This window comes from Stegostoma tigrinum, chromosome 26, assembly GCF_030684315.1.
Source record: "Stegostoma tigrinum isolate sSteTig4 chromosome 26, sSteTig4.hap1, whole genome shotgun sequence".
Taxonomy (NCBI): domain Eukaryota; kingdom Metazoa; phylum Chordata; class Chondrichthyes; order Orectolobiformes; family Stegostomatidae; genus Stegostoma; species Stegostoma tigrinum.
Window position 1 is genome coordinate 21720882 of NC_081379.1, and position 14288 is coordinate 21735169.

Sequence of the window (14288 nt, forward strand, 5' to 3'; positions counted from 1 at the left end):
GGATATTAAAATTAATGCTGGAAATGTAAAAATTAGGAAATCCACTTTATGAAGGATATAAAAGGCATATGAGAGGCACAGAGTAGATTTACAGGTATAGCTCCAGGGATGTTGTAAAATGAGAACAGCTTAGAGAAGCTGGGGTTGTTCTCTTCAGAGAAGTTTAGGTTGAGAGATAGATTGAAAGGAGGTGCCCAAAAATATAGGAACTGTACAGAATAGACAGGAAGAAAAAAAAAAGTGTTCCCCATTGGCAGAAGGATCAAGGACCAGAGGACACTGATTGGCAAAAGGAGCAAAAGCTACTTGAGACAACTTTGCACAAGTCATTTGCATCAGAAGTATATTCAGAGTGAATGTGGTTGAGGGCTTTCAGTTGTGGCTTTCAAACGGATACTGGATAATTATCTGAAGAGAAAATTGCTGGGCTATAAGGAATAAGGTGGAAGAGTGGAACTAGTTTAATTGTTCTTGCAGAAAGCTGGCACAAACAGGATGGATTGGTGGTTGTATCACAGAAGCACACAAGTTCATTTATGGGGGAGATCTGCTGTCATTGTCAGATTTTACATGCAACCAACAGGAAACCCTCAAAACAAAAATGTCCAAATTCCAGTAAATGTTTCTGACCTCACAACAAAGGGTGGCATCGATGTCGTATTTTTCTGGAACCAATCATACACAAGTACAGTCCAACTATCTTAACCAACTATCATTTGCGTACACTCAGGCAATCACTTACATGCCAGAGTTCCAAAAGAGATTCCAGATTTTCCATGTCTTCCATCATAGACTAGCTTTGCGCCATACCACAGCACAAGCACAATTGCACCCTGTAACATGAAATCAGTCAATGGTATTATTTTACGTAGATACGTGGAACATTCAGACAATGTACACCAGAAGCAAATATTTCAAGACTTTTGAATAAACAAATCTGTTTTCTCATTCTGAGCATCTTTGGATATCTTGAGTCTCCATTACAAATTTTTTTCTATTTCTTTAAATTAGCTTAATAGTATAAATTTAGACATAGCTCTCACTTCAGATTTAACAAACAATATGCACGTGTAAACAGTTTGATTTAACAGCACAACCAGCAACAACTGATTTTTTTTTGTACATGAGGAAAAATTAACACTTTTGTTTTACAGTACAGGAGCAGCACAATCTGGTTAGCATGCAAGACCATGAAGAATGACACAAAGCTAAATGCAAAGTTCAAGCAGATGCCCAAAATAAAGCAGAGGCATTCTTCCTAATCTCTAAAACAGTGGACAGCATTGGCAACATAATACTTTTCAATCAGTCTTCGTTACCAGAGGAGAATTGATAAATTTGATTTAAGGCAGATTGAGCAATTATCGTAAAATTATGTCAGGGCAGAAGACTGCAGTCACATATGAGATTAGAAAAGACATAGCAAAACATTTGTACGGTTACAATTTATCAACTATATAACCGCTTTGCAAGTGATGCAATCAAGGCACAAGCCAAGAGACAGTTTGACAATCTAGTATATAGTTACATTTTGGATTGCAATGGGGCAAACACGCCCAAGTTCAAAACTATTCTTCATACATTCCACTACTTATGGAGTTAGATGTTCAACATCACTCTCCCAGACACTACACCCACTCACCTTGTCAGTATCAAAGTCTATTCCCCAAGAGGTTGGTACAGCAAGATGCTGATGCAAATCAGAAGCATGATTTGCATGCAAACAAGCATCCTTATTTAACTTTAAAGATTTGGAAACTCACTTAATCCTCTAATCTAAATTAGAGTACAGACAGAACAAGATGACAACTCAGGTGATCAATGTCAGGGAGACCAGATCCTGAACCAAGACTCCTTGCCTTTTGACAGCTTTTGCTACTGCTCAGTGTGCCTCAAACCCAGACCAAAATCTGGACCATAAGTACAAAAAATCAGGAGCAAACTGAATTGAATTAGCTTTATTGTCAGTAAAAGTACTGATCTAAGATGCTTACCCATAGAGAGCAAATTAAAACGCATTAGGGGCCAAGGAATACAAAGTGCAGAGGAAAAAGACAGTAGCATGAAACAAAACTATGAAATAAAACCCACTTTATTGTTTTTGTCTGCAAAAAACACTGGACTCTCCTGATTGCATATAAAAATGGATGCTTTCTTCAACTTGCCTTCAAATTTAACCGGTGTATTGTGTACATATTGAGTTTTATCCCTGCAGCAAAAATAATCCGTGGCTGTTTAGAGTATATACAAAAGTCACCAATACATAGGGTAAGGCAATTGGAAGCTTGTTGAAAAGCTTATGGAAATTTCTCTTCGAAGTTTTCTTTTATTCTAACCTTGCTTCCTGAAGATGTTGAGGTTCTGACAAATGCAGTCTGAACTCAAAGCTGTTTATTTCCCTCTCCTCTCCTTGCTCAGTGTCATCTTTATCACTCCACTCTCAATTTAGTCACTACTAGCTAATTCTATAGAAGCCAGGGTCCAAACATGCAAATTTCCCAGCCTGCAATGACTCAATAGCACATAGTATATTCTCATAACCAGTCTTTTGCAAAGAAATAATTAAAAAGTTAAATAGATTTTCATGCCAAATTTGCTCTTCTGGGCATCAGCATGTCAAAAATACCTAGTTTTTTATCATCATCATAGAATCCCTACAGGGTTTCTATGAAATAGGCTCTTTCATCCAACAAGTCCACACTGACCCTCACAGCATCTCACCCAGTCCTAGCCCCTTATAGCCCACCTAATCTCCACATCCCTGGACACTATGGCCATGCTAAATTGCTCAATCTACTTAGCCTGCACATCTTTGCACTGTGGGAGGAAACCCACACAGACACAGGGAGAATGTGCAAACCCCACACAGAATCGCCCAAGGATGGAATTGAACCCGGGCCTCTGATGCTGTGAGGCAGCAGTGCTAGCCACTGAGCCATCATGCCACCCTATGATATTTTGGAAAGTGAAACTTGGGATTTAAGCGATGTTTTACAAACAGACAATCCGATACATTTTCAAATACAACTCAATTTACAAGATTGACGTATGCTTTTCTTCAAACTTAATTAATTACAATTTAATAGTTGGCCAACTGTTTTTAATTTAAATACTTTGGTCTGCTTTTGTGAGCATATTATTCAAAATCCATGATACAAAGTAGCATGTAATCTTGCAGAATGACACTTCCCCTGTTTTTAAGAGAGGAGAGCTCTGCATCAGCTGATAATATGTCATATTATGAAAGGATATAGTCAAGACATTACTTTTTAACAAGATTACATGGATGCATTTTTTGAAGTTTTACCGAAGGACAATTTGATCAGGAAAAGGTGCTGGGTACAGTAGCAACGCTTGGGGCTTGGATGGAATTAGTCTGGAAGATTTTCAGAGGAAGATCACATGGTACAGTTTGTGGGTGAAATACAACTATTGCATTTTTGAACTCAGTGAAACAGAATTTGATCTGCGTGATTATCAAGAGCCCGTTGTTCCATCCCTTTCTTTGTAATGCTACTCAGTAAAGCTTGCATGCTAAAAGTCATACCGGAAGACTCTTTGCTACGCAGAGGGTTCCCGGAGAAGATTTGTTGAAATCTACTCCACTGTCTCCAACAAAGAGAATTAATTTAATTAGAATAGTTCTAGAAGATACTCCCATGCTAATAGCTGGGATTCTGAAATTATTCTGTACTTAACACCAGTTAGAGTGTTTGCAACTCATTCTTTTCGCCCAGAAGTTTAATTATTACTTGGTCAAAGTACTTGAAAAGTTTACACATTGCAATTGTTGCTTTGTACCACCTCAAGCTTGTGACAGAATATTAGAATTTTAAAAGGTAGAGACATATTTGCTTAATCCAAACTGTTTGTCAATTATCTGTACATGATTATTTGACCTTGCTTCTTTTTGATCATAAACCAGTTATTTGTGATTAAAAATTCATGGCTGACTCTCTTTTAAATACTATATCCGACACAATTTGGACCTAGGTAATTGTTCATATCATCAATTTGCTTAAAATTAAAATTTGTGACCAGTGTAAGAGTGGGACTCAAAAAGGAAACCACGTACTCTCAAATCAGTCGTGACTGTCATCAACCTGAAATGTTAATTCAGCTCTTCCTCCACAGATGCTGTCTGATCTGTTAGGTACTTACAGCATTTTCTGTTTTGAACTCAGATTTCCAACATACACAGCAGTGTGTTTTTACTTTGAATTTACCATGTAATTCAAAATTATACAAGTTTTGTTAATTGCTCATTCAACACAGCTTTAAAAAGAAACCTTTTATTTTGAATAATCAACTTGGTACTGGTGCAATTGACAGAATTGGATTTATACAGATCAAAAGTTAAGAACCTGAAAGCTGACATATTAATACAAAGACTGCCATGAAAAAATTCTGCGCACACACACAATACAATTCCATTCAATGCCAGTGTTACATTATTCTGAATATACACAAGTGCATCAGTTTTTGAAAACATTTTGGCTCATAATTCAAGCAACAGATCTCACCTCTGATCTTCAAGAAGGCTGTTCCCAAAGATCTATGAGTAAGATTGGGAGATTCCCACTTCAGATGTCAGTGTGAATCTGGAATCAAGTCAAGAGATCACCCAACAGCAATGTTCTCATTAAACCAGGCAAGTGGATTGTATTCTGAGGCAGCAAATCAGGAAGTTAAATATCAATTATTCTCGACTTTTAATTTAGTTTTACAGAGAATTAAGTAAATGGTTTCAATCATACATGTGGAAGCTGTAAGCTAAGTTTATAAAATTGTTTTTAAAAGTGTATTTTTAGGTGCAAAGTTAAATTGAAAAAATTAGATATCCAGGAAAAGAGTGGTTTTCAGTTGTGACTATAAACTTTATTGCTGGTAAAAATCAACTTACACCTCAATCAACAACATGCAACGTTTTCAAAGTCTTTTATCATAAGACTAAGAGTAATAGGGAAAATTCTCAGCAGCTCAGTGATATATAATTGATGGTATTCCAAATGTTTTAACTGTCCAACATTTGATTATGGACTTAGCCATATGTAGCATCTGAAAGGTATTCATCGCAGTTTTAGTCATTATCCTTTGCTCTAATAGCAGCAAAACAGATGACCTGGCTTTAATTTAGTTTTGGCATCTTGTATTTTCATATCTTCTGCTGTGTTTACATTCAAAGCAACTGATTACACAGCATTGTAATTCAAGGCATGCAAAACACTTAGATTTTTAAAAAACGTTAAGTGTTAAAAATGTTTTCAGTAGCATTAAAGTGCTTATACTTTAAATACAAATTGAACATTCAAATGACATCATAGCCTAGTGCACCAGAGCAGATAATCGCTAATATCTATTTATTTATTCAGATTTATTGGAAACATGAAACGTGAAGTGTTGCTGGATAACTATTATTTTTGGTTAAAGATACTTGAGCCCAAGTCAGGATACAAAAGCTATTAAGACCACAGACTGGATTAAGTTTTAAGCAATTTTAGCTCAGTTGGCTGGACGGCTGGTTTGCAATTCAGAATGATGCCAACTGGGTTCAATCCCCACACAGGTTGAGGATACCGTGAAAGAAATCATGAGGGACATGGATGGGGCAAATAGTCAAGTTTGTTCCCTAGGGTAGGGGAGTCCAAAACTGGAAGGCATAACGTTAAGATGAGAGGAGTAAGATTTAAAAAGGGACCCAAGGATCAACTTTTTCACAGAGGGTGGTGCACGTATGGAATGAGCCGCCAGAGGAGGTAACAGAGGCTGGTACAATTATAACATTTATAAGGCATCTGGATGGGTATATGAATAGGAAGGGTTTAGAGAGGTATGGGCCAACTGCTGGCAGATGTGACTAGATCAATGTGGAATATCTGATGAATATGAACGAGTTAGACCAAAGGTCTATTTCCATGCTGTACATCTCTATGATTCTGCCCTTGTCTGAGACATGGTGATCCTCAAGCTAAACTACAAGTCATTTCTCTGCAATGAAACAACAGCCCTATTATCTTCTGGAACTATAGTTTTACCTTTGTTAGGTAACTTAGTGAGTAGGGCTGAAGAATAAGACTGTACATATTAGGGAATCTGATTTTAAAATTCTGGAGTATTGGCATTTTCAAACGGAGGAATAGAAATGCTCAAGTAGAGATACTCAGCCTGTAGCTGTCCCAAGGCAATACAATGCTTACAGCTGAACTTCCAAACACCTCTGCATACATCACAATGAGCAGTGTTCCAGCAGGGGTGGCCTGTCAGCAGAAGGCTGATTGTGAACGAATAGCTGATATTTGGCTTATTTGATTCCTGCTGGGTCTGTGTAGTTGTGTTTATCAAACTGTTGCCAACGCACCAGCCAGGATTCCTCAGCAGGGCAATGATGGATGAGTGGTAACCCATTTGAAGCACCAGCACTCCGAGAGGATTTCCCTCTCCCATTAGACAGAGCAGAAGTCCCAAACATTTTCTTCAGTTGATTCTCATGAAGGATGTTGCAGCATAGATCTCCCGGCACTCCCACATCCTCCACAAGTGAACATGAGGAGCATGTCATCGGCGCATGCCAGGGGAACCACCCCCAGCCTTGGCCTGCCCAGAACCAGACCTGACAGCTGCTTCTGCAAGAGGCGCAGGAATGGCTCCATACAAAGAATATAACTGGCCAAACAGAGTGCAGCCCTCATATACTCCCCTCCTGAAGTGCGCGCGCACTGTCAGGGACCTGTTAGACATTACTACACACTCTGTGGGGTGTACAGACATCTGTTCTGGGTGACAAAGTGCATCCCAAACCTGAAAGCTTGTGAAGTCCTGAACAGGTACTGGTGATCCACTCTGTTGGATTTAGTGCCCTGATTGAGGAAGAGAATGGCACTTGACAGACCAGGCTTCTGGGAATGATGGATCATGTCCCAGACCAATGTGCTAATCTTCCTCCAGTGAGAAAACATTCAGCAGCGAAGGGATATTCTGCCTTCACTGGTGCTTTTTCAAGAGCCAGGCACCAATTTATAGGCAATTTGCCTTTGACTTGTAGTATTATAGCAAGAGTGCTGTTTTTTTTTGGGAGGTTGTGTGTTGAGTTATTGAATATTTTGAGGATAGGACAGAGAACTGGGTGACCTCACAAGGATACAGAGCAGGCTAAGCAATCACTGCAATTTCTCTAAATTTGCAACCTAAATAAGAAATAGAGCTGAACTCTGAGGAGAGGAAGACAGAAGGAATTACAGCAAGGAACTCTAGTTCATCAGAGATAACAGAACAGTGCTCCTTCTTTAAACAGAATCTGAAGAAGTCTTGCACTGGAGTGAGAGTGGTGTGTCCAGTGGTTGTAAAGGTCATGGTAAAATTAAACTGGTGTTTTTCTGTTTATGTCAGACACATACAACTCAATATGTAATCTATCAATGTATCTTGGAGGTGACTGAGGATCACCTATACCTTGATAAGCAATTAAATAAATTTCTCTTTGAACAAGAACAAGCAAGATGAGAAGACATGGGAAGCTTGCAAAGACAATAGGATTTCTGATGTCAAAGGGGAGAGTCACAGAAACCACAAGGCCACCACACAATTCTCATCCAGTTGTTGTGTAATCAGGCACCACACATCAAGTTGGTGAATACGTTTTGTACTGACAAAAGTAACAATGTCTTCATTCAGGTCATTTGCTTCATCTATGCCTACAAGAACCAACTGAGCAGTCATCCTGCTGCACGTGGTTGATGACCCCACGAAACAGTGAGTGATTCACATGAACCATAGAGCATTGAGCAACATAAAGCATATTATTTGCAGGTAGAAGCAATGCTTCAGATATGTAGATTTCTTGGGTAAGGCATTCCAGTACATGCAAGCGTAGGTGCTCTGGCTTGTGGTGCTCTGCCGTAAGTTGTGGCATCCAGAGCTGGGCACCGTACACTATTTAGCAACTAATGATAGTTTTATAATGGCTTCACATCATGTTACTGATTTGGTACTCAATATCTTTAAGAAATTCAAGATCCTATATACGTTGCTAATTATTCTCAGCATATACTGCTATCTTCAGAAGTTATGCACAAAACCTCCAAGATCTATCTGTCCGGAATATTTTTTGAAACCATGTCACCATGTTGTGAGCCCAACATTTCACTTTAAAGGCCAAACATCACTTGTCTGCCTGTTCTGCTCAGCTATGTATATCCTGTTGTAGCCAAATGGTAAGACCATCTCAATTTTCCACGTTTCAAAGCTCGGAATTGTCAGCAAATATTCAAATTTTAATCTATTAATATCCAAGTCACAAGTACATATTCAAAAAAGTTGTCCTACCACTGATCCTTGGGAAACACTACCCTCAAGTCCAAAAAAATAACCATTCGCAACACCTAGTTTTGTGTTCCTTGGCCAATTTTTTTCTTCAAGCTATACCAGCCCTTCTATCCCATAAAACTCAATTTCATAAACTAACATTTTGCATGGGAATGTCATCAAACATTTTTAAAACCCCACTATAGGCAACATCCATTGCATTCCCTTCATGAAAACATCAATGAGATTAGTCAAACACTAGCTCTATTATTTAGAAAGCTGTTCAACATTGTTAAGATCACATTTTCCATATTCTTTGTTTTTGACAATGAACTAACATTTAATAAAGATTGCTTGAAATCAAACTGGCTGCAGTTTTCAAAATCATGTTTACTCAAGCTGGTTGCAGATTGCAAAGCAAGTGGAACCAACAGGTGCATGAAAACAAATGTGTATAGGACATCAAAGGCAATTGTCTTCACTGAGTTCAGATTGAACTCACTGAGTGACTGCTTCCTTGGCTTGTCCATGGAGGAACTGGATTAGATTTGAAAGAACTCTAGATAAATTTTGGATTGACTTCTGAGGAGGAGACTGGTTGCTTGTGTAATCAACAGCAGCTGAGAGAGAACCTAACTTCTGAAGGAAAAGCATCAAGACCTCACTCCCTTCATCCTGTTTGTGAAAGGGCCAGAAATTCTGGCTCCTGGTGTGATCCAATGACCTGAAATGTTAACTCTGATCATTCTTCACAGATGCAGCCAGGCCTGAAATTTTCCAGCAACTTCTGTTTTTGTTTCGGATTTACAGCATCCATAGTTCTTTAACGTTTAATCCTGATGGGTGTTCTCAAGCACTGGTTCCTATAAAGTGGCTTTTTTCATAATCTGCCAAAGGAAGAGAACAGAAATAGAACAGAACAGAAAGACTGCCAGGCTATTCAAGGGATAAATTCTCAATCAGTAACTAGAAAACTAACTTTGATGCAAACAACATTCTGTCGCCACAAAATACCTGAAAAGGTATCAAAGGAAACTGGAAAATATCAAACTAAGACAGCCAACTAAAACCTGTACTCCAGATCGGCACAAAAAAATTATGAGATAAACAAGTTGTCAACCTTAAAATCAACATCTTTCTGTGCGTCTGTTTATGCATGGCTAGGTGGTTAGAACAGTCAAAGTCTAAAACACTGAATGCAAGGACTGGCTAAATCTTTGAATTTAAACTATTAACCTAACCGGTACAGGGTTATTTCCCACAGGCCATCTTATTACACTGATTTAAGAACAATGTTTTCTTCCTTTGTGAATTTATTCAGGTTATATTTAATGCTAATGTTGACGACCTGGAACTTGTTTTTGCTTCCAACATCCTTGTAGGCAGCAAATAATGATTTTAAAAGGAAACTGGATGGACTCTTGACGGAAATGTATGTGAACACCTATGGAAATCCACAGGAATGGGCTGACACGTTGCTGAGATAGCCAGCAGAGACTTGATGGGTCAAATAGCTTCCTTCTACACTGTAAATAACACTGTTGGGTTATTAATTTGTGAATGAAACTTCCAGCTTGCCCCACATTGTGCCTGTAAAGCAGTACAGCAAAATAGAACAATTGACAGATTCATTATTGAATCTATGTGCATTTCTCTTTCTGAACAAGGCCAAAAGGAGAGGTTATTTAATGTTGCACATTAGTCGATCTTCGAAACCCTGAAAACTCCACCCCCAAAATGGGGGCCAATATACATGCTATCTATTAAAATAAATATCTATCATCGTTTTGAAATAGCATCAGCATCCAACACAAAAAACTCAACATATCTTAGAACTCCTATGCAACTTTGCAACTTAGTTCACATCATCTTGATCCATGGCAACTGACTAAAGGGAAACACAAAATTGTGGTATGAAAAACTGCAAAATTATTAATCACATATGTGAAAATAGCATATTGTGACTGACAAACATGCTAAGTATATGCAAGAACATGATTCTGAAACCAGGCCAGATCAATTTATAGGCAAATATGGTAATCCAATTCCTTCTTGAATGTATTGACTGAACTCATCTCCACCACATTCCAAGGCTGTACACCTTCCTGATCCCAACCACTCACTGAAAACATCTTTCCTCACATTGCAAAAATATTAAATCTATGGCAATGGGGCTAGACATTTTATTGTAAAAGTGAGCCAGAAAATTGAACTATGGATTATTAGTTGCTTTAAGTTCATAATTTAAAGCAAACACAAAACTGTGTAGTCACAACGCTTAGACCGGAGCATATAATTTTAGTGGAGGCTAGACTGAGATACTATTGTGGTGCACACCTGCTGTGGGTTACTGCCCAGTAATAAGGTTTGGATCAGTTCTAAGTAGTAGCTTCTTCGTGAACTAAGGGGAAAGAGATCAGTTGGGATACAGACATTTAAGCCTGCAAGCAAGTAAAATTGTTCTCCCACGTGTGGAATTTTTAATTGAAGAAATAATGCTTAAAAATTTTGCAAGAGGAAAGAAATTTCTAATTCAAGCCAAGATCAAAGTTCAACTGACTGACCATCAAATTGAGGATTTCTGCAGTCAACATCACGTTATCACTGGTAAAAGCCAAAACAAAACTTAAAGTCATCTAATTTTCCATTTTGAATTGGACTCTGAGCTTTGTGCCTTTCTACCTCTATATTTTCTTCCCACAATACTCATATTTGTCTCTTTTGTCTGGTCCTTGCTATTCGTGAACGAACATGTTTATATTTTGATGTAAAGAGGCTACAGTTTAATTTTGTACATTTGCAACAAATACACTATTTTTGCCACATGTTAGAGGTTAAGTTTCTTATAATAATGCTTTGTTTATTTATTCACTGATGAAACCTGGTCTGAGGTTCATTTATCTTGGATAATGGTCACAATTCAGACATTAACTATCATACAAACTAAATTGGTCATATTTTACACTTGCAAAAACTTGTAGAATAGAGTGACTTGAATTCAGGCACAGTATTTCCATCAAGGTCACGACACTGTTCCTTCTGGTTCTGAATTCTTTTACTAACGGGAATAGTTTCTCTCCCATTTCTCTATGCAGATCACTCTTGTTTTTGAGAAACTGCAGCAAATCTCTTTTCAAAAATTCTCATCTCTAAGGAAGACAGAACCAACTTCTCCTATCTATCTGAAATTCCTCATCCCTGGAACAATTGCCATGAATCGTTTCTGCACTCACTCTAATGCTTTTGCATTCTTCCTCGGTTATGGTACCCAGAACTGGACACAATATTCCAGTCGAGATCCAACCACTTGTCTGCACAAGTTTAACGAAACTTCTTTGCTTTTGAACTCTACAGTATAGGATCCTCTAGATTTTATTAACTGTCACCTTATCCTGCCACCTTGAATGATTTATGCATATATACACACAAACTCCTCTCCTCCTGCAGACCATATAAATTTTAACCTTCATTTTATTTTACCTTCCCAATTATTTCTTAGCAAAATCAATCATTTCTCACTTCATCTGCATTAAAGTTCATCCGCAATTTGTCCACCCAACTCATCAACCAGCCTGTTAAATGTCAATTTCTATTAAATATCAAATTCACTGGTTTAAACATGCAGATAAATTTTCATACAAAATATGCAACCTCTGCACCGTCAAGAACATTTGTAAAGAAACCAGATCTTTCAACATAAGATCACCATATTTATTCACTGGCTGAAATATTACTCCTCAGGTGGTTAACAGGAGGTAATTTATATCCTGGAATAGAAGAGGGTGAGGTTGAAAAGTGTAATCATTATCTGTAATGTGTCACACCCAGATTAAGACTGCGAGCACAGAATAACTATCACACATTGGAATGCGTGAAACGTGAATTTAGTCTCCACTGATCCGAGAAATCTATTATTTTTGACTCTATATTTTGGAAAAAACAGAAGCCAACCTCATTTTTATACAAAAAAATCCTTTGCTCCTTCATCTGACTAGAATGTTACCATGAAACTAAGTTGACAATTTCCTTCTATAACCAGGTGAATTAAACTAAATCAAATAACAATTTATATAAACTTAGAGATACCTCTTATATATACACACAATAATAAAGTAGAATAACATTTCTTTGACTTCAAAAGCTTCATCACACCTCAGTGTTCATTTGGCAAGAAATACTACCACTATATATCAACACAGACAACAAATACTGTACAGTTGATTAGGAAATGTAATTATTGTATTAACTAATTAGGTTCATTTTCTAGGACAGAAGGTACTACAAAGAAGAATTTTGAAATGACACAAAGACCATGAAGTTAGTCACCAGGGAGAAATGGCATAAATTCCTTAATGAGATTTCCTGAAACATTCTCCATGAATGCAGCAGAGTTCAGATCTCACAAACATTGGCATATTTTGTTACTTGTTCTGTAAAAATAGCTTTAACATTGCAAGGTATACAAACAGTGGAAGAGTGGACAAAATTGACAGAACTGGTAATCTAGAAGGCATAGACAAAATTCCTACAAATGTGACAAGGCGGCCAAACAATCAATCAATCTACCACCTTGTTGATTAAATTCTGCACAAAGAATTGATGGGCAGTGTTCCTGATTGACCCGCCAATATTTAAGACCTTCAGTGGTAAATTTAAAGTCACGTAATGTCTTAATATTCACTAGCTCGATGAGTTGATTTCCTGGCAGCAGAAAATAAGTGACAGCCTTCCCAGGTGGGAAAGTGCCCCTGGGGAGGGACAGGGAGAAGTACAATCCTGACCTTCTCCCCTCCAAACCTTCACATTGACTAATCTGTAGCAATCACCTACCCTCCCAAAATGGTCCCAGTCTCCACTGCGGTGCGACATTGTTATCAGCGTGTTGTTGCTGCATGTCTCTGTTGGCCTCCGATGGCCAATAGCTTCAGGTAGGGGCTGGACTTTTCAGTCATGGCACATAATTCGACAAGAAGCTCACTGGGTTAGCACTTAAGAGGGTGACTGGCACTTAACCTGGTAGACTCTCTCAGTAGCATGGCAGAGAATTGCTTACCCTTCAAGTCACTTTCCCACACTTGACAAAATGGAAAACCCTTTAAATCCCAACATTGTAAGTTTGAGATTACAAATTGACTTCACAAAATGTCTCAAGAATACAAACACAAAAGCAAAATACTATGGATGCCAGAAATCTGAAACGAAGATAGTGGAAATACTCAGGTCGATCTTGCAGCACACAGGAAGAAATAGAGATAGAGTTAACATTTCCCTCCTTGCAAGTTTATTTTCTTTCTGGTCATGTAATCCAATACCATCTACAATTCAGCACAATCTAGTACCTCAAGTACGTGCCTATTATGTGTAAGCCTTCTCAAGGGGAAAAAAGAATCACAATCCAGTCCAGTTAAACCTTCACTTGACATCTAGACACATGCACCTCCAGCTCAGGTTGTTGGATTTTATCAGCAGCAGCTGGGGTGCTGAGACAACTATAAAAACTGTACTTGGAAAACACAGCCTGAAACTGGGGGGGGAATTGAAACACTACTCATAGTGCCAGGTTAAACTGGAATAGTCATAAACCCTGTATACCATTTTTCTGACTAGTCATTGCGATGATTGAAATCAGAGTTGTATAAATACTAAAAATAATGTTGAGGGAAGAGCAAAATCACAACTGCAGGCAGCAGTTCTAAATAAAATACTTAAGATAAGTCTGGGAAACTGTGTTCTTGGGTTATGCACCATGATATTGACCAAGCTACAACCCCATACAAGATGAAGGCTCATACAAAATGATAACTAAAAAAAAACGAAGCACTCAAACATTTTAATCATAATTAATTAAAATAAGCTTATGTATCCTTATTAATCTTAAGGACATAATTAAAGAGTTACAACAATGAACACTAATGCAAAAATTAAAGTTTCAGTGGAAACAGCACATCTGTACTGGAGCACCCCATCAAATAAAATGGAGTAGTGTT

The 14288-nt window shown here is 38.0% G+C and overlaps 1 protein-coding gene across 3 annotated transcripts in view; it reads right to left on the reverse strand.

Moving 5' to 3' along the window:
- LOC125464364 (ABC transporter B family member 1-like) overlaps positions 1-14288 on the reverse strand; it is a 152136-nt gene that overhangs the window by 93535 nt on the left and 44313 nt on the right. For all 3 annotated transcript variants that reach the window (XM_048556692.2, XM_059655015.1, XM_059655016.1), the window contains exon 12: positions 743-833. In XM_048556692.2, the coding sequence (XP_048412649.1) occupies positions 743-833 (91 nt within the window). The remainder of the gene's footprint in view (positions 1-742; positions 834-14288) is intronic.